This window comes from Anguilla rostrata, chromosome 9, assembly GCF_018555375.3.
Source record: "Anguilla rostrata isolate EN2019 chromosome 9, ASM1855537v3, whole genome shotgun sequence".
NCBI classification, from domain to species: Eukaryota; Metazoa; Chordata; class Actinopteri; order Anguilliformes; family Anguillidae; genus Anguilla; species Anguilla rostrata.
This window is the reverse complement of record NC_057941.1, coordinates 32234818-32257478: the sequence shown is the minus strand read 5'-3', so window position 1 is coordinate 32257478 and position 22661 is coordinate 32234818. Positions and strand designations below refer to the sequence as shown.

Sequence of the window (22661 nt, the reverse complement as noted above, 5' to 3'; positions counted from 1 at the left end):
GCCTAAACAACGTCCTCTACTCAACACCCCAGCCCAACATGTCTCCGCTCAACACACCACACCAACATACCCACTCAACATGCCACACCAATATCTTCCCACTCTACACACCACGCCGAGTCCCCACACTCAACAGAACATCCACCCAGTACCCTGCTCAAAACACCATTCCTCACTCAAACCACTTCCTGAACACTTCTCACCTGACAGATGGAGTACTGTACTCACATACAGTCAATCTGCCCTCACTTCACTTTCATTCACTACCACTACATGCAGAGTTCAGGAGCAGTGTGGGGTCGGAGGAGGTGCTGAGTTTGGGAGGGGTGTGGGGTCGGAGGAGGTGCTGAGTTTTAGGTAAGTATGGGGTCAATGGAAGTGCTGAGTTTGGGAGGAGCATAGAGTCAGAGCAGGTGCAGAGTTTGGGAGGAGCATGGGTAGGAGTAGGAGCAGAGCTTGGGAGCAGTATAGGGTCAGAGGAGGTGCAGAGTTTCGGAGGAGCATGGGTAGGAGCAGGAGCAGAGTTTGGGAGGAGTATAGGGTGAGAGGAGGTGCAGAGTTTTGGAGGAGCATGGGTAGGAGCAGGAGCAGAGTTTGGGAGGAGCATGGGAGTGTGAGGCTGGAACAGGAGCAGTGTTTGGAGGGGGATGAATGAGGACAGGCACACAGATTGGGAAAAGAATAGGACAGGAATAGGTATACAGTTTTGGGGGAAAGTGGGTAGGAGCAAGCTCAAATTTTGGGAGGAGCAGGTGTTTTGGAGGGACGTGGGCAGGAAAAGGTGCAGAGTAAAGTTGCCCTCACCTGTAGAAATAGGAGCAGCCCCTGACTGTGTTGTGGCTGAAGAATTCCTGGGTTTTCTCATTTCCAAAGTCCTCCAAAGGGTCTGACCACAGCAGGTCACACATCGGTCCGAAAGCAGGCGGTTCCTTGAACCTGTCCAACTGGGGACCGTGCAAAGCGTCACGATAACAGAACAACACAGTCCACAGAACAACACTGGCGAGAGTCATTAGGGAAATTCAGTCACATCTTTTATCCAGATGCAGTTGGGTACTTATTACAGGTATACAAACAACCTCTAGGCTTCAACTGACAAGTGGTTTTAAAGAGATACTGCAAGGAAGTTATTCATGGTGTTTTTGCTCCTTTAAATATTAAAAATGTTGTCATGACTCAGCTTCTAGCTTTCTTTTTATGCTGATTTCTCATAACTTCTCTGCAAAATCAATTACCTAAATCAGGACTGCCCAGCCCTGTTCCGGGAGATCTACTGTCCTGTAGGTTTTCATTTCAACTCTAGTTTGGCACACGTGACTCTACTAATTAGCAGCTCAAAGAGATCTGTAACTGTTGAATGAGGTGTACTTTGTTAGGGTTGTTAGAGTGAAAACCTACAGGATGGTAGATCTCCAGAAACAGGGTTTGGGCAGTCCTGACCTAAATACAGATACGTCAATATGTATGAATTGTTTTACCGATTTAAATACATAAGGCGCACCAGACAGAAGCATGCAGCCATTAACACTACCTGAAAATACAGACACACAATAGATGCAAAAGAACAGAAGTTTTCCTGCACACACACAGCCACATGCACACAAGCACACACACATACACACACACACAGGTCAGACGTGGCTCATAAACATTATCTTCGCATGCTGCAAGCATACTGCGGCTCCTACCTTTTTAATGTCGTCTAGGTTGTGTATTTCTGGTGAGAGGCCACCGTGAACGCACAGGAACTGCTGATTCATGAGGGCGGCCAGGGGAAGACAATCAAACGCGTCCATACAGGCGTCATACACCTGCTCTGAATACTTGATTTTACCTGAGTGGGCGCAGCAACAAAAGATTGACATCAAAGGAGAAATTAATTCTGAAAGTGAAATAAAAAAATTTAAAAAACACTCACACAACTAAAATGTCCATATGTCCCATAATCCCGCTAACACAATTTGGGTGGCGTACACAGTAACAGGTTGGCGGGGCATATCCTGTACCTAGCACTGATTTCACTCCTTTCAGTCACCATATTCTTCAATCAATATACCCACAGAGTAATATATAATGCACTCAATAAAACCGCACAGTGTGATAAACTTCCCCCTGTATACACATACAGTCATACAGAATTCCCCCAGCAAGCCCACATGATATATGGAGCATGCACGCACAAGGAGCTTTCATCATCACTCAACTGGAAGGCCTATCCTGACACTGGAATATGATTCCATGTTTGAAGGAGAGGCAGACCCCACAAACGCACACATGCAGTAAGCGCACACACACACACACACACACACAAACACACATGCACGCCCACACACATGCACACACACACGCACACACACATACACACACACACACACACACATATGCACACGCACGCACCTGCACACACACACACACTCACACATACACACACACGCACATGCACATATACACACACACGCACACACACATGCACACACACACACATACACATATGCACACGCACGCACCTGCACACACACACACACACACACACACACACGCACACATACACACACACACACACACACACACACAGTCCTCACCCTTACAATTCAACATCTGTGACTGTAGTTGGCTATGGCTCTTTTTTTTAATCAAGCCTGTCTGTCACTGTGATCATTTCGTTTCCAAAAGGCCACACTGGCTTAGTATCCTCTGGATCAAGGGGGTACCAATCGGTGGGTATAAGTAGACCCCTCCCACAACCACTCACTTTCATCAAACTAAACTGTGCACACAGGCAAATTCAAAGGCCATCATTTTAACACACTGAATTCCACGTCCAAACACACAGTGTGCCAGGCAAACATATTAATAAGGTGTGAGTCACCACAAATGGGTTTGCTTATTATGTGGGTCACTGGCTTTCAGACAATGCGAGCCTTGGAAATGCTGTGATAGGAGCAGCTATTACATTACCAAGAGGTCAGAACTGTGGTAGCTCTGGAGGATTTCTATTTTTTGCCATTCAATTCACTATTTACAATTCAGTCATTTGGTAGGCACCTTCAGCTAATTTCAACATGGTAAGAAAACACTACAAGAACTAGTGCCACCATCAAAGTGTAGGCTTCAAGACCTAAGGAAGATAAAGAAAGAAAGGGGCTATTTTTTAATTGGATAAAAACATTGAGGTGCAGTCTGTAAAGTTGAGTCTTTGGATAACTGTGAAAAACCAGCAATGAAATTGCTTTCCCGACTGACTGGCAAAGACCTTTCCACCAATGGGGGAAGAGGGGAGAAAAGACGTGGGGCTACAAATATCTAAGAGAGTGACCATACCCATTATGGTCACACTCCAAAAGTACGTGCGCAATGCAGGTTATGTGGGGAAGGAGCAGCCAGGACTGCCTACGAGCTTCTCTCTGTCACCCGATCCCTACAAGGCCTTCAGGACCACGGAGAGCACCGGATTCAACTACAGACACGCGCAGCTGATGTTGATTCATCAGGTAATCAGCCCAGGCATTACAGTCGCCCGCATCGTGCCAATCATTAAGGCAAAGCCCGCGGTGTCCTGCCCAGCCCTGAAAGCAGCGAATGGGACCATTACTCTCAATCAGCCTCGTTTCCCGCTCCTTTTCCTTCGTTTTGTTCTATATTTGGCTCCGGGGTCAAATGGGAAATAAAATGGTCGTTGTCCAACGGGCTGCTTTTGTATGACATCCTCTCACACACCCGGCCAGAAACCCAACTTGCAAACTTCTGATTTAAAAGAGTTAAAAAATGGCAGACCTTTAAAGCCATAAAATCACACTGCCGGCAAACTGAGAACTGCATGAGTCAAGTCCCACACGTTCGAGCCCGTACTCCGTCTTTCTTCCTCTGTTTCTGCACCAGCCGTAACTATGACTACGTTCAAATCGGAGGGTGCCTGATTCAGTTAGTTCGCAAACTTATGAAATGACATTATTATTTTTTTTTTCTGCACGCCTCCTCACTCCAAATTTAGCTTGTCCCTTAATTCAGGAGTACTGCTGAAAGCAGCACCGCCAAATCCAGTGTGATTTTGACAAGCCTTGGGACTACTTTTTAATCAGTGGGTTTCTATTATCTTTCCTTAGATGCTATTTTTGACTCCGCGTCAGTGGAACCAGCCAGAAAAAAATCAGCTCTGTGCTACAGAGACACAAGCTGCACAACATGGAGCAGAGGACATCCCATTTTAAAAATAAAAAATACTTTTTACACAGTGTCTTTTTCTCTTTTGTAACAGAACCATGAACACATCAATACATTGGTCAGGTATGAGGAATTATGATGTGTTTATATTTGGAAACTACATAAATTTGTCTGATACACAATAAAACTAATTAAGCATTCTTGCCTTCCATTTATCAGATGAATTAGTCCCATAGGCATATTTGGTTGCATTACTCTTGCACAGATATATGGATGGCTATCTTAATTTTGATATGAGATTACACGAAGGTGGAAAATGTAAGTTTTTACATGGTAGTGACAATGCTGTGACCTTGCAGAATTTGTCACTTTGAGAATCTGATTGTCTTCCCTGTGGTTTTGAGTCATACGAAGGTTAAATGTGGAAGTCTTTCAGACATTGTGTATTGTAACACATTAAAGTTGCAAATGAAAGTTTGACATGGTGATGTTATCTACTAGCACTGATTCTTTGTCACTTGAAGGCTGAATATGAGAGTCACAGAGCACACTGCAGACCCAACATTGTGCCAGTGTTTATACAAGACTCACAGCTTGTAAAAAAATCAAATCATGTTAGGTGCTGCAGGTGCGGGTTTCAGTGGATGGATTTTTGGAAATTCAGACAATATCCTTTCCTTCTACTGGCTCTGAAATCAGGCCAAGCAGAGATTTGATCCTCTATTATCTCACATGCTGAGGCACATGCTATTTTGCTGCACCACTGAATGACAAAAACACTGGAAAGACCTGCAAATAATGATTGATGATGAATTAAATCAGTCCAATCCTGCTCAAATATGTCTAGCTTTGAAACTAATTCAGTTATATTTGACAGTGAGACCATGAAAATGATACATACATTAACACTACATAAACTGTTTTACAATAAAGATATGAGAGACTAAGGTTGATCCCACGGAAATAGCTGGGACCTGAATATCCTAAACGGGACAGTCATAATGGCACTCTATGAATGTAGAGTGGAAAACAAATAACCCAATTTGGAATTATACAAATCAAACCTTATTACCTGACCCACAACAAGTAAGAAAAAAAAGTTAAATGTTTAAAACAACCTGCTGTGTCAGTTAGACTATTCACACTTGCTGTGGGTACCTAAGATATTCCCTCTGTACACTAAGAGGGTGTACGTATTACAGATGGGATGTTGCTTCATAACACGCATAATGGAGAAACTCATTACTCTTATTTTATTCACAGCACCACCACACGCAGAGGCAAAATTAGACCTACAGTGAAAGGCTTTAATAGAGACTACTGGTCAGGGGTCATTTAAGTGACTTCTATGCTGCAGTTTAACCAAATACTTCAATCACGTTTACACAAAGTGCAGATTGCAATGTTGGAAACTCTTCTACGAAATCTTATGACTTTTTTGGCATAATATCACCCCAAGCATGTCATGTGCACAGACTGACACTGACAAATGCTGAAGCCCCCTGCCCAGAGACAGCAAATGTGCCCTTTTGGCTGCAGCTATTTTTTTAAACCACAGGTAAATTCTTACATCTATTTTGAGCATATACCCCCCCCCCCTTCCCCCCAAAAGTCTGTGCACAGCCTGACCCCTATTGTCATGTTTTTGACGGCAATCGACAATAAAGTTTTGAAATGGATTTAATTTCAGCACATAAACATGTAATTTCATTATGTTTATGCCAAATCCGGATTTAAACATTTTGTACCGTGGTCGCAGCAAAAAATACAATGAAAACTCACACTCCAACATTAATAGACTGTCAAATGCCTGCAGGGCGCATGAATGACAGATTCCAGAAACTCAAAGAAACATGAAGTCGACAGCCCAGTTCCCTGCTGATAAGATTATTAGGCGATACTGTATATTTTGCAGCCAGAAGTATAGGGGAAGGCTTTCTGCTTAGAGGCATAAAGTTACTTCAGTGGAATAACACTGCTATAATCAGCAACCTCCTCTCTCTCTCTCTCCCTTTCTCTCTTTCTCTCTCTGCGTCTCTCTCCCTTTCCTACTGCTGAAATGCTGAGCTCATAACCAGTCTTTAATACAGTAATCAATTTCCAGTTAATCACCTTGTGTGTGTGTGTGTGCGTGTGCGTGTGTGTGAGTAACTACCGTGTGGCCTCAAAACCAGTGGAAAATATAGGAGAGAGAGGGAAAGATGCAAGAGGGGCAAACAGGGAGCGAGATAGAAAGAGAGAGAGGGAAAATAAAGGACCAACATGTCCAGCGACTGAGTGTGAGGAGTACAAGAGTAAAGATTAAAAGAAAGGAAAGGAGGGATGAGGAGAGAAGTGGGTGAGAGAGAGGTAGAGAGAGAGAGAGAGAGAGAGAGAGAGAAAGAGAGGAAAGAGAAAAGGAGGAGTGCTCAACCAGAAACACAGCGCAGCCCCAGTGGATGGGAGTAAGTCAGAGGGACCTGTCTGTCCAGTGCAGAGAGCTCTGTGAAAACCCCATTTGAAACGTTGTGGGAATGTTGGGAGAACATTGTAGAAATTATGTGAGGGCGCTGTGACAATGTTATAGAAATGCTGTTGGAACACTGCGAGACTGCTGCAAGAACACTGTGGGAATGCTGTGGGAACACAGTGGGATCAGTGTGGGGAAGTTGTGTGAATGCTGTGGGAACCCTGTGGGATCAGTGTGGGGAAGCTGTGTGAATGCTGTGGGAACCCTGTGGGATCAGTGTGGGGAAGTTGTGTGAATGCTGTGGGAACCCTGTGGGATCAGTGTGGGGAAGCTGTGTGAATGCTGTGGGAACCCTGTGGGATCAGTGTGGGGAAGTTGTGTGAATGCTGTGGGAACCCTGTGGGATCAGTGTGGGGAAGCTGTCAGAACAGCCTGGAAAAACAGTGACACACGGAGCAGTTGCCCTGGCGGTGGGGGTACGGCACTTACATTCTTGTTTGAAAGTGAAATACTCTGTCAGATGTCTGCACTCATGGTTTCCCCGAAGCAGAAATAGAGACCTTGGATACAGGAGTTTCAGCGACCACAAGTACAAAACACACTGCAAAGTAAGGAAAACAACAAGGTGTTAAAACCAAGTCAAAATCTGCTGTATGCAAGCACTCTTTCACTCACACACAAAAACTATATTTTCTCATATATGCAAAAACACAAACAAACACTTACAGGCACACATTGCCCTTAACCCACTTGCACAGACATGCATACCTGCATACACACACACACACAGGCTCACACAGGTATACACAAAGACATACACTCCTACACCCCTACCCTCACACACATACACATACTGTACACACGCTATCTCTCTCTGATACTGTACAGGGACTCCCCCAGATTTATAAACACAGGCTTACACGCACACACTTACACACACGGTTACACACACGCTTACACACGCACGCTTACACACACGCTTACACACGCACGCTTACACACATGCCTACACAAGCACGCTTACACACACGCTTACACGCACACACGCTTACACACAGGCTTACACACACACCTCGATACTGAAGTACCCCCGGTCCACGTAGTCTCCCAGGAAGAGGTACCGTGTTGTGGCAGGGGACCCCCCCACTTCAAACAACTTCATCAGGTCAAAAAACTGCCCGTGGATGTCTCCACATACTGGAAAATGTAACCGAAAAAGAGAGAGAGAAAAGCATTTTTATTAATGTTTGGAATCAACTGAACTCCACAAAGATGCAGCATCACTTAGTTCAGGGGCAGCATTTTCCTTCCAGAGATAATTTCAGTCAAATGAAATCATCTTCAGTTTTTTGTTGTCTGGTTATGAATGTTACACAATGATGTTTATGTATGCAAATCTTTTCAAACATTTCTTTTCAGCCTTTAAAAAACTATTTTAAACTACTATTTTGTGTGCCTGTGAGTAATTTTGTGTGTGTGCAGGTATTTTCCTGTGTGTGTGTGTGTGTGTGTGTGTGTGTGTGTGTGCGCGTGTTTGCGTGTGAGTATGTTTGTGTGCACTGTGTTAGTCAGCTGAATATCTCTTCTGCATCTCTGCCTAATGATTCCCTCCCAGAGAGAGAGAGAGAGAGAGAGAGAGAGGAGAGAAGGAGAGAGCAGTCGCAGGTCCTGTTGTCATAGCAACATGATTTTTTTATTAAAATAAATAATTAAAGGAGTTTATGTTTTTCTCTTTTGCTCCATTGTTGGCATGGAGATCTGTCTGATGCATCTTCCCTGGGCGGCCGGCCTTACGTCTCTACAGGAGCCTAATGAAGGTGTGGGGGGGGGGGGGCTGTGTGGGTGTGGGAAAGAAAGAGGACAGCGGTGTGTGTTTTTTGGTGTTTGGGGCAAGAGTGTGTGTGTGCGAGTGTGCTCACAGGAGAGGTAATGGGAGTGGGGATGTGAATGGGTGTGCGTGAGGATGTGGGTACAGGTATAGTGAGGGAATGCGGTCACAGGTGTGTGAGTAAGGGGGGGAGGGGGCTTTATGGGATTTAGTACTCAGACTATGGTAGACACATTCTGCTCTCTTTGCTCTGATACACAATTCCCCGCGCGCTGGATCCTGCTGAAGCTTTTCCAGAACAGCATGTTCCCCTTTTCCAGACACTCCCACACTGACACCTCCCCTCCCATCGCGTTCCAGGGCCACCTGTCTCCTAGCAACAGAGTTTCAGAGGGGACTGGCCGGCTTAATTGCTCTAACGATCACTGTACCTCTCTCCATCCATCTCACCAAACTCTGCGGGCACGTGCAGCAGTGTACGGGAGCGTCCACGTCACCAGCAGTCTGTTCAGATGCTGCTCACCGCGTGGAAATGTTACACGTTCTCTAACTCTGCTGCGCTCCCTCTTCCTCTCGACTTCACATCTAAATGCACTTTACTGGCATGGCCATAAAAATAACAGCAATAAAAATACAGAGTTACCAGACCAAGGGATTCCTTCACTATTTGTCTCTCTCTTTCTCTTTCTCTCTCTCTCTCTCTCGCTCTACTCCCTTTAGATCAGTTCCTCTGTGGCCTGTGCCTACTCATAAACAAGAGTAACACGAGTGAGAAACTCATTTCTGTCCTGTAAACGAACACACACACACACACAGGCACACATACACATACATGCACACACACTCGCACACACACACACGCACACAGGCACACATACACACACAGACACACACGTGCACGCACGCACACATGCACACACTCACACACTCACGCACACCACACACACACACACACACACACATACACACACACACACACACAGGCACACACACACACACACACACACCTTCTTATGGGGACCATACAGGAAGCTGTGTCATCCTTTCTGTGGCAGTCCTTCACTAAAAGGGGCCGGGGCCCCTTCTGCGGGAACACCCCACTGTGCCCGCTCTCTGCGGGGGTGCAGAAGGAGGCCCCTCCCTCAGTAACACGCGCGCGGACAGGGCTCCCGGGCTGCGGCTCCAGCTCCGCTCAGCGCCCGAGTGTCATTTCCCTGCACATTCCTCCAGCTCCCCAGGCTGCCTTACGTAAGTCTGTCTGCCAAGCGTGACCCATCTCCACTGGACTTAATGAGGCACACACACACACACACATACACACATACACACACACACAACACAACACATACACACACACACACACAACACACACACTTGTCCACACACACACTCGCACATTCACACACACCCACACTCGCGCACACACACACACACACACAGCACACACACACACACACACACACACGCACACACACACACATACACAACACACACACACACACACACCACACACAAACACACACACACACACACACAACACACACCACCACACACATAGGCACACACACACACACGCACACACACACACGCACGCAAGCACACACACACGCACACACACACACACACACACACACACACACACACACACACACATAGGCACACACACACGCACGCACACACACACACACGCACGCGCGCACGCGCGCACATGCACACACACACACACACACACACACACACACATACACACACACACCACGCACGCACACACACACACACATAGCACACCACCGCACGCCACACACACACATACACGCACACACATACGCACGCACACACACATGCACGCGCGCACATGCACACACACACACACGAGTGAATGAACCTGCCATGTCTTGTATATGTTTCCGACATTCAGATGAAATGGCACAGAAAGATTTGGATGTAGGTACATGAATAACGAGGCTTAGAGAAGGAAATGGACTAATTAAAATGTGTGAGTGTTTGTGTATGAATGTGTGCATGCATGTGTGCAAGTGTATGTGTGTGTGTGCGAGTGTTTTGTACAGATGGATCTGTTCTTTTCTTTCATTTTGAGCAATGAAAAAAATCACAATCCACAGTGGACAGTGATGGAAAGGCACCATAATCAATTGCTACCTTTCAATAAGAAAGAGAACAACCCATTTTCTGATAGCCATAATGAACAGCAAAGCCATGCAGTGCACAATGAACTAGATCATTCAGCAGCCCAAGCTCTCTTTGCTCAAGGCTCTTCAGCGCTGTTGATTCAGCGCTGTGTTCACTGATGTCGATGTGCTCGGTGCTAATAGTCTGACCCATGCTGTTGGTGTTGTTTGCTGCTGCTGATGTGCCCAGCAGCGTTGACCGCCACTGAGGGTTCGGGAGAGGAGGTGCTTGCCTGTGACGGGCGCCTCGATGTCCAGCATGGTGTTCTCCTTGCGTAAGATGGACGCTCCCTCGGTGACGATGCGCAGGGCGACGGACTCCTCCACGCGGCCCTCCTTGGTGAGGTGCGCCTTCAGCATGTCCACCCGCGGCTTCCCCTCGCAGTCGAACACCTCCTTCATGGAGAGGCGGTGGCTCAGGGGGAAGGGCACGGCTAAGGGGGGGGGGGGGGGGGGGGGGGCAGGAAAGGCAGAAAGGCAAACGTGTCAGAGAGAGGAGATATGCCAGCACCTGTGCCACAACTCTGTCACCTCGCAGCACACTTGCCCTTAGGGAAAATCTAAATAATGCATGGATGCAGTGAAGATGGAAGAAAGGTTTTTAAAGTTAAAATTTTTTTGGATGACAAAAACATGCAGTTGAAATATTTTCAATAATGTTATTTTACTTCATTTTTATTGAATGTTCCTTCTAGCGCCGGTTCCAGCATTCTTGAGCTTTAGACCAGAGACTCATGTCCTCTACAAGATAGACCGAAGAATCATCTCCCCTCACAAAATAAACCAGTTATTTTGTAACTGATTTGTAATATATTGGAAAGCACACACGTCAAGAAAATATTCAGATGAAAATGCGAATATAACAGGAAGCCAATTTTGTATGGCTCTACCCCTGGGTCTTCATGGTGCTTTCTTTTGCATATTTATGAAGCAGGTTTGACATGTTGTCTGGGACATTACCTTGCCGTATTTAATGTCTTAATGAATTTGTTCATCCTGTTACATTTTCTTGTACAATCAGCAAATAGACTGAGTAGCTAGCTAGCTTTTAACTTAGCCCTCAAAAACATTGCTTTGGTTAATGAAGCATTCAACTGGAATTAATATTCATGTAATATTCATATATAACAATTTCCTGGTCTCAAAGCATGTCCATTAAGTTCCCTAAACAACTGCAACATGACTACAACTTGATGATGGCATTCTCCATTGGTTTCCATTGCAACGTGTGTCCTTGTTAGCTACCGCTACCATCTTTGTCCACAGGGAGCCTTGAAGAAAAGCCAGAAATAACCCACCAATTACCACTGACTTTATTATCTTGGGATTTTACCAACGTTCTCCCTGATTGGTGGAGCTGGTCTGTTTTTCTACCTGTAAGTGATGTCACAATTGCCTGTAGCACCGGAACACTGAGCAGAAAAACAGCTGCACTGTTGACATTCGGAAGAGTGATCCAGAGACAACCAGTAGTAGTTGCATTTTTAATAAAAAAACATGCATATAAGAACATTAGGACATATGATGATAAGAACAGGCTGCTTAGTCAGCAATTGGTCAGCAATTATTGAGCCCTGGCCAGGGCCAAAATGTAACTGAGCAGATGGCTGTCAGGCCAGGCCATAATACCAATCAACTGTATTTTTCATAATGACCATGATTTTTCTCGTAATTATACCTTGAAAGCAACCGTATTCACCCGTGAAATATATTACATTAATAACAATAGGAATTCAAATTTCCATTTTACATTGCCACTGAACTATAACCAGACAGAACTATACCCATTGCATTTTGCAGCTGCAACACAGCGTACTGATTGGCAAATAGTGTATTAGCAGGTTTGTTTTTTGCGTCCCACACTCAAAACTCTGAGCTCTGCAGTTATCAAACTAAGTGAGTTATACACCACTGCCACTTTTGAAATGTTTGAAATGAAAACTTGACACAGCAAATATAACTTTTTTTAAGGAAGAATAATTGGAGGGATACAGTATTTGGTCACTCTACCGTCAGTCACTGGTGCTAGACCAGTGTTCCCACTTACACCGAATCAGCCTCAGATCACAGAAGTACAGAATTCACAGACCCTGAGCACAGCAGTTTCGATGCTTTGTTTCCACCACAGCCAGACACTTAGCAGCACCACCCATAGGGATGGCAACAGCGAGAAGGCAATAGCAGTATCGGCTAAAGTTGCGTGGGATTATACTTGCAACAACAAGGTATGTACAGCGAGTTCTTTGAACACTGCGTAACAGATTTCCTGAAAGGATTGTTGTTGATACCTGGCTGGGGGGGTTTAATTAAGTAGCAAATATTTCATCAGTTGAAGTAACATTTTTAAAAATTACAGTGGTGTTGGGAGGTCCAAAGATATGAGTGGAATTGGCGGCCGTGACGTTGACGGGTCTTAACAGTATGCAGCACCGCACCAAGTCTGGACCTGAACACCCCAAGGGTCTCTGCCTCTGTGACATTACATGAAAAGCTATTTCACACATTGACAACTCTACGGGTGAAAAAATAAATAAATAAATAAATAATTCAATTAGTGTGGACTTTTCCGTCAATGGATTTTTACCAATGCCCCCTTGATCTGTTGGCAGAATTTAACCTGAAATCTGTGATGGTAACGTTCACATTGCCTACATGAAATCAGTTCAGTTTCCCTTCTCTTTTATTTCAATAGATCATATATCCTTTTTACAGTGCGGTGCCCAGAGCTCAACCCAATACTCTGACTCACGCGGTCTCACAAAAACACTGTACATCACCAACGAATGCAAGCTCCTTTGATTTATACTCAATAAGCTTTGTCATGTATCCAAGCATCGATTTAAATTCCGCATATTACAGAATGCCGATACAGTATGAATGCAGAAAAATAGGCTGTTTTGCGGTTGCGTTGATGCTGCACAAATACACGGTAGCACAGGCACGATCAGTGAAGGCAGCAGGGGTGTGCTGTGTGAACACAGTGAGCGCAGCTAGTCTGAACAAGGAGACACAGAGCTGCTGAGCCTCCGAACGGGGACCAATGAGACGGAGACAAGCTCCACAGCCCAGAGCCAATGTGATCAACAAGCCAGCATCAGCAACCACTAAATAATAAATGTTTAACTTCAGGGAGAAAACCAGAGAAATCTCCTGTTCCAGCTGGGATAATGAGCCTGGCATACAATTATAACGACGTGAACAAAAAAAAATGCTCTCTTCATCGCAAGCCTGTGTGTGTGTGTGCGTGTGTGTGTGCGCGTGTGTGCAGCAGTGCCAGTCTGTCCAGTGTGTTTGTGTGTGTGTGTGTGTGAGAGAAAGAGAGAGTATGTGACAGTCCAAGTTTGTCCTGTGTGTTTGTGTCTGTACGAGCATGTGTGTACACGCGTATGCATGCATGTGTGTGTGTGAGGTTGTTGACATGTAGTATTTTGTGTGTGTGAGGGTGTGCACATGTCATGCATGTGTGTGTGTGTGTGTGTGTGTGTGTGTGTGAGTGTGTGTGTGCACGTCTGTCTAGTGCATATCTCAGTGTGTCCCCTGTACACACATGTATAGCAGCATAAGCGGGTCTGTGCATCGCGCTCTTTAAGCGAGTTCTACTAAACTCACTGAAGGAGCCAGTCCCTCTGCAGCCCTACGCAAGGCGCAGCCGCCATTGGACGCTTTTGTGCGGCTACTGCAATCTGCTCACAAAAGCCAAAAAAAAAATGAAGCTGTTCCCAATAATGGCAGAAACAGGTCAGAGCCGGAGCGTGTAATTAATAGAAGTGACACCATTTCAGGGGCTCTGTGTGACGATGTGTGACTCAGTGAACAATGCGCGCGCACACGCGAGCCGCGCCAGCTAGCTGCAGAACTGCAGTGGCCTGCCAGTGGCCCAGGCTGAATGACGCCCGATGTTTCCTGTTTTGACAATCGGAGCACCAGGACATGCTCTGTACACCCACACAGCGGTGATGTCTGTTTCAGGCTCGAGGTTGAAGGGACTGGCAGGCTGCAGCTTTAGCATGCCCTCAATGGCTGGTGTGTGTGTGTGTATTTGTGACCCTTGTATGTAGTGTCTGCAGTAAGCACCCTGGAAAGTAGCATGCTGCTAGTGCGTGTTGTCTGCTAAACACATGTTTCTAACGAGCGCAAGGCTATGCTATGTTCGGTGTGTTGTCTCGTACGTGGCGTGTTCCTGTGTAGTGTTCCTGTGTAGTGTTCCTGTGTAGTGTTCCTGTGTAGTGTTCCTGTGTAGTGTTCATGTGTAGTGTTCCTGTGTAGTGTTCATGTGTAGTGTTCATGTGTAGTGTTCCTGTGTAGTGTTCCTGTGTAGTGTTCATGTGTAGTGTTCCTGTGCAGTGTTCCTGTGTAGTGTTCATGTGTGGTGTTCGTGTGTGGTGTTCCTGTGTGGTGTTCCTCTGTGGTGTTCATGTGTAGTGTTCCTGTGTAGTGTTCCTGTGTAGTGTTCCTGTGTAGTGTTCATGTGTAGTGTTCATGTGCAGTGTTCCTGTGTAGTGTTCGTGTGTGGTGTTCCTGTGTGATGTTCCTGTGTGGTGTTCATGTGTGGTGTTCATGTGTAGTGTTCCTGTGTAGTGTTCATGTGTAGTGTTCCTGTGTAGTGTTCCTGTGTGGTGTTCCTGTGTGGTGTTCCTGTGTAGTGTTCCTGTGTAGTGTTCCTGTGTAGTGTTCCTGTGTAGTGTTCCTGTGTGGTGTTCCTGTGTGGTGTTCCTGTGTGGTGTTCATGTGTGGTGTTCCTGTGTGGTGTTCCTGTGTGGTGTTCCTGTGTAGTGTTCCTGTGTAGTGTTCCTGTGTAGTGTTCATGTGTAGTGTTCCTGTGTAGTGTTCATGTGTAGTGTTCCTGTCTAGTGTTCATGTGTAGTGTTCCTGTGTAGTGTTCGTGTGTAGTGTTCCTGTGTAGTGTTCATGTGTAGTGTTCCTGTGTAGTGTTCATGTGTAGTGTTCCTGTCTAGTGTTCATGTGTAGTGTTCCTGTGTAGTGTTCCTGTGTAGTGTTCGTGTGTAGTGTTCATGCTTACGCAGTGTCCGCGCACAGTTCCCGCCGCGCACGCCCCGGCGCGTCCTGGCGAGCGTGTTTGTTAGCTGAGCTCATGGAAAGGTTGGCGGCTCGCGTCCCGTTGGGGGGCGCGTGCGGCGGTCCCAGAGCGCGCTCGGGCTGTGCGTCAGCGCTACGCGCGCTGTGCCGTGTGCTCTCCCGCGCGTGCGGCGCTCTGCGGGGGCAGGGGCCCCCGGCGCAGACTGCGCGCTCACAGGGGAGAGCGGTCGGGCGCCGTGGTAGCCGCGGCGCCGTGGGCACCCGCGTGCGCTCGGCAGGCTCGCACGGATCGCTCCGGCGCGCTCGGGCCCTCCTCGGGGCGTTTGGGTCGCGCCCCAGCTCTCTAGGGCTCCACTCGGCAGCGGGACGGACCGCGGTAACAACCAAACGGCAGGCTGTCGCCCGGGTGAGGCCCGTGGGCCGAGCTCCCTAAAGACGGCAGTCAGCGTTCGCTGTTCGATGAGCTCACTCAACGCTGCTCTTCACTATTATTCCCATTATGTTTTTGGTTTCACTGTTCATCTCGGAAAAACAATCCCACCTTCTCATACTGACACCAGTCCTTCCACAGCACAATCTTTTACAGGGTTTTATTTATTTATTTATTTATTTATTTATTTATTTATTTATTTATTTATTTACTTATTTTTATATTTATCTATTTTCTGCAGGAGGGAAAAAGGGTTGGGGTGGCGGGGGGGGAGGGGAGGGGGAATATTCTCTTTTCAGCCGGCAAATCAATGACAACAGTGCAACAGTGTCCGCTCCCACTACCAACCTAAGAAGCCTTGAATCTACTTAACCAGGAATATCAATGCACCACCTACACAGCAGAGAGAGAGACAGAGAAAGAGTGAGAGAGAGGGAGAGAGAGAGAGAGGGGAGGAGGGTGGGGGAGAGACAGAGAGAGAGAGAGAGAGGGGGGAGGAGGGTGGGAGAGAGAGATAAGAAAGAGGGAGGGAGAGGTGAGGCTAGGAGACACACTGCTTCTCACTTCTACAGTGTGCCAGGGCTGAGTGGAGTTATGGCGGATGTTGCTGGGCAACAACAGCCAGCAGTGGGAATAAGCCAGCAGCGATGTATCTCACATAAACACGCGTACACGCGCGTACACGCGCGTACACACGCACAGACACGCACACGCACACACACACACATGCACACACACATGCACACACACACAAACAGGAGGTGCACACTGGTATCCATCCCTGACTGTACAGTCACACAGTGTTCTTTTGCATAATGCTCATTCCAGCCGAGCCCTCAGTATTCTTTGTTGTATGAAAACACTTACCCAAACACATTCACATCCACGGTAACTGAACACCCACCATAATGCTACACAGTGCCTACTCACATATCCCCCATTCCTAAAAACTAACTACACATCCCCAGTATTCGTACACACTAAACACTTGCCCCATCATGCACCCCTCAGCCATAGTGTTTATGTAATGACTACACAAAATGCCCCTGTCACTTAAGGGCAATTTCATCTGGGCATTCAAGCCAGCCTGGAAAGCTCACTCTCAAGAGGCCACTCCCCCCCAACCCCAACAGTGGCACCCTGATTGGATATTGGCTGTTATGTGTTCAGTTGGATTTAGTGCGAGACCAAATTCTCTCAGCTTTTTACCATCTATATTAAAAATGCATGTCTTCATAATAGAATACACATAAACATTGACATAAACCGCCCCCCCCCAAAAAAAAACACACACACCTTTTTTGATACTTGTTGACCATTAATCCTTCCTTGTATCCATATCGTACTAGCATTATCCTGTCTGACTGCATGTCATTTTATATGCAATGTTATGTATGGCATTTGTAACCATTTTAATACCATGTTAGGTGACCATGATATTACCATCATTCAGACTGCAGACCATAATGACCAAATATTTGATCATTTATTTCCATTTTTTGGTCAGATCTGATTTTAGATCAGATCAGATCATAATCCTGTCTGAAAGTGACCCAAAAGTACAGCCAGTGCAGAATTATGATCACATCAACCAGTAGCAAGGAGAGTGATGTAAAATCTCTTAGCCGGTGAACCTCTGGTTGAGTGAGGGATGCTAATCTGTGCCAATCCTGTGTTTGACCGAGGACATACACCGCCCAGCTGGAACACACCGGTGAGCCAAACTATTGTGTGGGCTGAACAATTCTGATTTGAGCATCCAAAAATGAGTCAGAGGCAGGAGTCATCCGCAGGTTGCATGGCTACGCGTTTACGACGTATTTCCACATACAGACGTAGCACAAACTGGAACTGAAAAGACGCAACTCTTTTTTTTTTAGCTGTTCACACTGTTCCAAAAACGTCACATATGAGAGAAAAAAAGGAACTGGGCCACGTTTAGCTGCAGTCTGACTGAAGCCCTTGAGTGTGTACAATAGGGGCAAATGAATACAACGTATTATTATTATTATTATTATTCACAGCAGGGAATGGATGTGATGGACGTGTGAATGACACTCTCTGTTTTTAGCACACACACACATGCGCGTACACACACACGCGTACACACACACACGCACACGCACATGCACACCTACCTACCTAGCTCTTTGTCGGCTGAATTCTGACTGCCTGTGGTAATTAATTCAATTTTTCCTGTTACAATGAGAGCTCTTGCTGTGTAGGATGCAAGCCAAGCAAACGCCCAAGCAAACATCATCATACATACTCACATCTTCACTAGCTAGACAGCTGGATAGCACTATCTACCATATATCATTCACACTTACGAAGATAATTACAGCGGCATATCTGCATATCCCGTCCATTCAGCGCAAGACCTATAATATTATAGCTTGCCAACTATATTGAATAACAACAAGAAAAACACAGGCACACTGCATAGACAAGCGCAGACAGCTGACATGTCTACTTTGCCTTGACCAGTTTTATCAAGGAGCTATCAGCATCAGTCCGTTAAATAAATAACACTGATAAACAAGCCAACTTTCTTTTGCCAGTTCTGTAAATAAAGCCTTGAACAGAAGGTTTAAGATATAAATAATAAGTTAAAATAATAAGTATGAGGAAAAACAAGAAATAAAAGCAACAAAAATGAAGCCAAGCATCCTTGCCTATCACATTTGGGTCAGATAAGTGGCATTTTCAAAAGTTTTCTTACATGAAATTTGGCATTGAAAAATATTTTGGAATACTTTCATATATTGCTTTATAAAGCAGCCAAAGTAAAACACAGAATTTTACTTTAAAACGAGCTTTTTGGCAGAATTGGCAGGTATTTGAAGAGCGTTCGCTAAAAGGCATTTGAAAGTTTTTCCAAGAATTTCAAATGCATTTGAAAAACATTTGGTTCTGCAAGGAAGTACTGCAACACAATTTCAAACACGGTACAAATTCCCAAAACACTCATGCACTCAACCCAGATGTGGTAACATTATCAGCAAAACACACCGGCGCATGTTTTGAAAATTCAACCTGGTGTCAAATCCAGCCGCTCTCAAATGGACTGATGTTCAGCGAGGCATTCGTTCAGTTTTAGTCTCGATAGTGAAAAGCCCTTGAGCCCTGCACATGGTAGTAATGACACTCTCAATAGAGGAGGCTCGCATGTGGGAGGAGATCTGTGTCTGTGGTGGCAGGTATTTCCCAGAGGGGCTGAGAGGCCGGTGAGGGTTGAGCAGAATGCCCTCATGTGGGAGGAGCTGACAGATGAGAGAGGCGGAGCCTTTGTGTGGCCGCTTGTGTTCCGCACTACGACAACTACAGGGATTGAGTCTGTGAGTGAGCGTGTGTGTTTGTGTATATGTGTGTGTATCTGTGTTTGTGTGTGTATGTGTATATGTGTGCATGAGCGTGTGTATCTGTGTGAGTGTGTGTGTTTGTGTGTGTAGGTGTGTGCGTATCTGTGTGTGTGTGTGTGTATGTGTATATCTGTGTGTGCGTGTGTGCTTGTGTGTGTTTGTATGCATGTGTGTGCATGTGCATGTGTATGTGTATCTGTGTGTGTGTATGTACTGTATGTGTGTGTTTGTGTGCATGTGTGTGCACATGTGTGTTTGTATAAATGTGTGCATGTGTGTTTGTGTATATGTGTGTGAATCTGTGTGCGTGTATGTGTGTATCTGTGTATATGTGTGTCCCGCACTCTCATCCTCTCTTCTACCTCTTCTATGAATCTATCCCTCCATCTCCCATCCTCTCTCATTCCACCTCTCTCCCTATCTCCACCCCCTCTCGCTCATGTTTCCATCTCAGCGCGGGACCTTGGGGAGTTTTATTATGTAAGCAGGCTCTGTGCAGTGAAACAGTGCTTTTAATAATTCACCCGCACGGCTAAATAAAGCCTGTGAGTGCGTATTAAACATGCAGATACACAGCACATAATTTACCCTCCCTCCCTACCTCCCAGCCCCCCTCCCTCTCACAGGTCTGTCACACATCACCCCTGCCCACTGTCTCACCTGAGATAGCTACAACTCTGAGCAATAGGGGGAAAACAACACATACACATGCACACACACTATACATTTATTTTTTTTTAAATAACATTTTTATATCTATATTATTTTTACGGAGATTGTAGTGTTAATATAGTGGTATTGTGCACATATGTAATGCATCATGCCACATTCTTCTTTCATCCCATCACTAAAGCACAAAACCCCTGATTACAGTAACAGTGCCTACAGCCATTCCCAATTAAAGGGACAGCACCTAGCCTACAACCAAACAGCACCTTTAAACAAAACCCCTGACACAGTAACAGCAAGTATAACATAAACCCCTGATAATTTAACAGCACCTTGTGCCCAAACTACTGACTGCAGTGACAATACCTATAGTCTGAACCCCTGATATATTAACAGCACGTACAGCCCAAAACCCGGATTACAGTGATAGTCTACACAGCCGGAACCCCTGATACAGTAACAGCAGCTACAGCCCAAACCCCTGATTAGAGTGAGACTATCTACAGCCAAACCCCTGATTACAGTAACAGCAGCTACAGCCCAAACCCCAGATTACAGTGAGAATATTTACATCCAAACCCCTGATACAGTAACAGCAGCTACAGCCCAAACCCCTGATTAGAGTGAGAATATCTACCGCCAACTTGATTACAGACACACTACAGCCCAACCTGATACATGAAGATCACCAAACCCTTCTGATTACAGTGAACAGGAGATATCACAGCCCAAACCCCTGATTACAGTGAGAGTATTCACAGCCCAAACCCCTGATTACAGTGATAGTATTTGCAGCCCAAACCCCTGATTACAGTGAGAGTATCTACAGCTCAAACCCCTGATAACACTGAGAGTATCCACACCCTAACCCCCTGATTACAGTGAGAGTATCTATACCCTAAACCCCTGATTACAGTGAGAGTATCCACACCCTAACCCCCTGATTACAGTGAGAGTATCTATACCCTAAACCCCTGATTACAGAGAGAGTATCCACAGCTCAAACCTCTGATTACAGTGAGAGTATCTACAGCTCAAACCCCTGATACAGTAACAGAAATGACAGCCCAAACCCCTTATTATGGTAGCTGTCCTCACAGAGCAAGAGGCTGCACAACCAATAACCTGCAGTGTTTATTTAACCAGGTTCCTGATTCTTACTGTATGAAGCAAAAATAAAACCAGAACCCACCCTGCGTGCTATTCAACATCAGTGGCTGGATTCACCACATGCTGCTCCGCGTTGTTACGGTTACAGAGCTGAGCGTGTAACCAGAAGGTCACATGGCTCAATACACAGGTGAGGCTCCACTGTTGAACCCTTTAGCGAGGCACTTAACCTGAACCCCTTCAGCAAATATCCAGCTGCAGGAAAGGATGACATGCGTTATAACCTGAACCCCTTCAGCAAATATCCAGCTGCAGGAAAGGATGACATGCGTTATAACCTGAACCCCTTCAGCTGATATCCAGCTGCAGGAAAGGATGACATGCGTTATAACCTGAACCCCTTCAGCTGATATCCAGCTGCAGGAAAGGATGACATGCGTTATAACCTGAACCCCTTCAGCTGATATCCAGCTGCAGGAAAGGATGACATGCGTTATAACCTGAACCCCTTCAGCTGATATCCAGCTGCAGGAAAGGATGACATGCGTTATAACCTGAACCCCTTCAGCAAATATCCAGCTGCAGGAAAGGATGACATGCGTTAAACCTGAACCCTTCAGCTGATATCCAGCTGCAGGAAAGGATGACATGCATTATAACCTGAAACCCTTCAGCTGATATCCAGCTGCAGGAAAGGATGACATGCGTTATAACCTGAACCCCTTCAGCTGATATCCAGCTGCAGGAAAGGATGACATGCGTTATAACCTGAACCCCTTCAGCTGATATCCAGCCGCAGGAAAGGATGACATGCGTTATAACCTGAACCCCGTCAGCTGATATCCAGCTGCAGGAAAGGATGACATGCGTTATAACCTGAACCCCTTCAGGTGATATCCAGCTGCAGGAAAGGATGACATGCGTTATAACCTGAACCCCTTCAGCTGATATCCAGCCGCAGGAAAGGATGACATGCTTATACACTGAACCCTTCAGCTGATATCAGCCGCAGGAAAGGATGACAGCGTTATAACCTGAACCCCTTCAGCGATATCCAGCTGCAGGAAAGGATGACATGCGTTATAACCTGAACCCCTTCAGCTGATATCCAGCTGCAGGAAAGGATGACATGCATTATAACCTGAACCCTTCAGCTGATATCCAGCTGCAGGAAAGGATGACATGCGTTATAACCTGAACCCCTTCAGCTGATATCCAGCTGCAGGAAAGGATGACATGCGTTATAACCTGAACCTCTTCAGCTGATATCCAGCTGCAGGAAAGGATGACATGCGTTATAACCTGAACCCCTTCAGCTGATATCCAGCTGCAGGAAAGGATGACATGCGTTATAACCTGAACCCCTTCAGCTGATATCCAGCTGCAGGAAAGGATGACATGCGTTATAACCTGAACCCCTTCAGCT

The 22661-nt window shown here is 45.9% G+C and overlaps 1 protein-coding gene across 1 annotated transcript in view; it reads right to left on the bottom strand.

Moving 5' to 3' along the window:
- LOC135263583 (protein phosphatase 3 catalytic subunit alpha-like) overlaps positions 1-22661 on the bottom strand; it is a 45156-nt gene that overhangs the window by 12307 nt on the left and 10188 nt on the right. Inside the window, exons 2-6 of the mRNA XM_064351802.1 lie at positions 10861-11061; positions 7683-7807; positions 7100-7211; positions 1689-1834; positions 805-944 (exon numbers count right to left, since the gene is read on the bottom strand). Of these exons, the coding sequence (XP_064207872.1) occupies positions 805-944; positions 1689-1834; positions 7100-7211; positions 7683-7807; positions 10861-11061 (724 nt within the window). The remainder of the gene's footprint in view (positions 1-804; positions 945-1688; positions 1835-7099; positions 7212-7682; positions 7808-10860; positions 11062-22661) is intronic.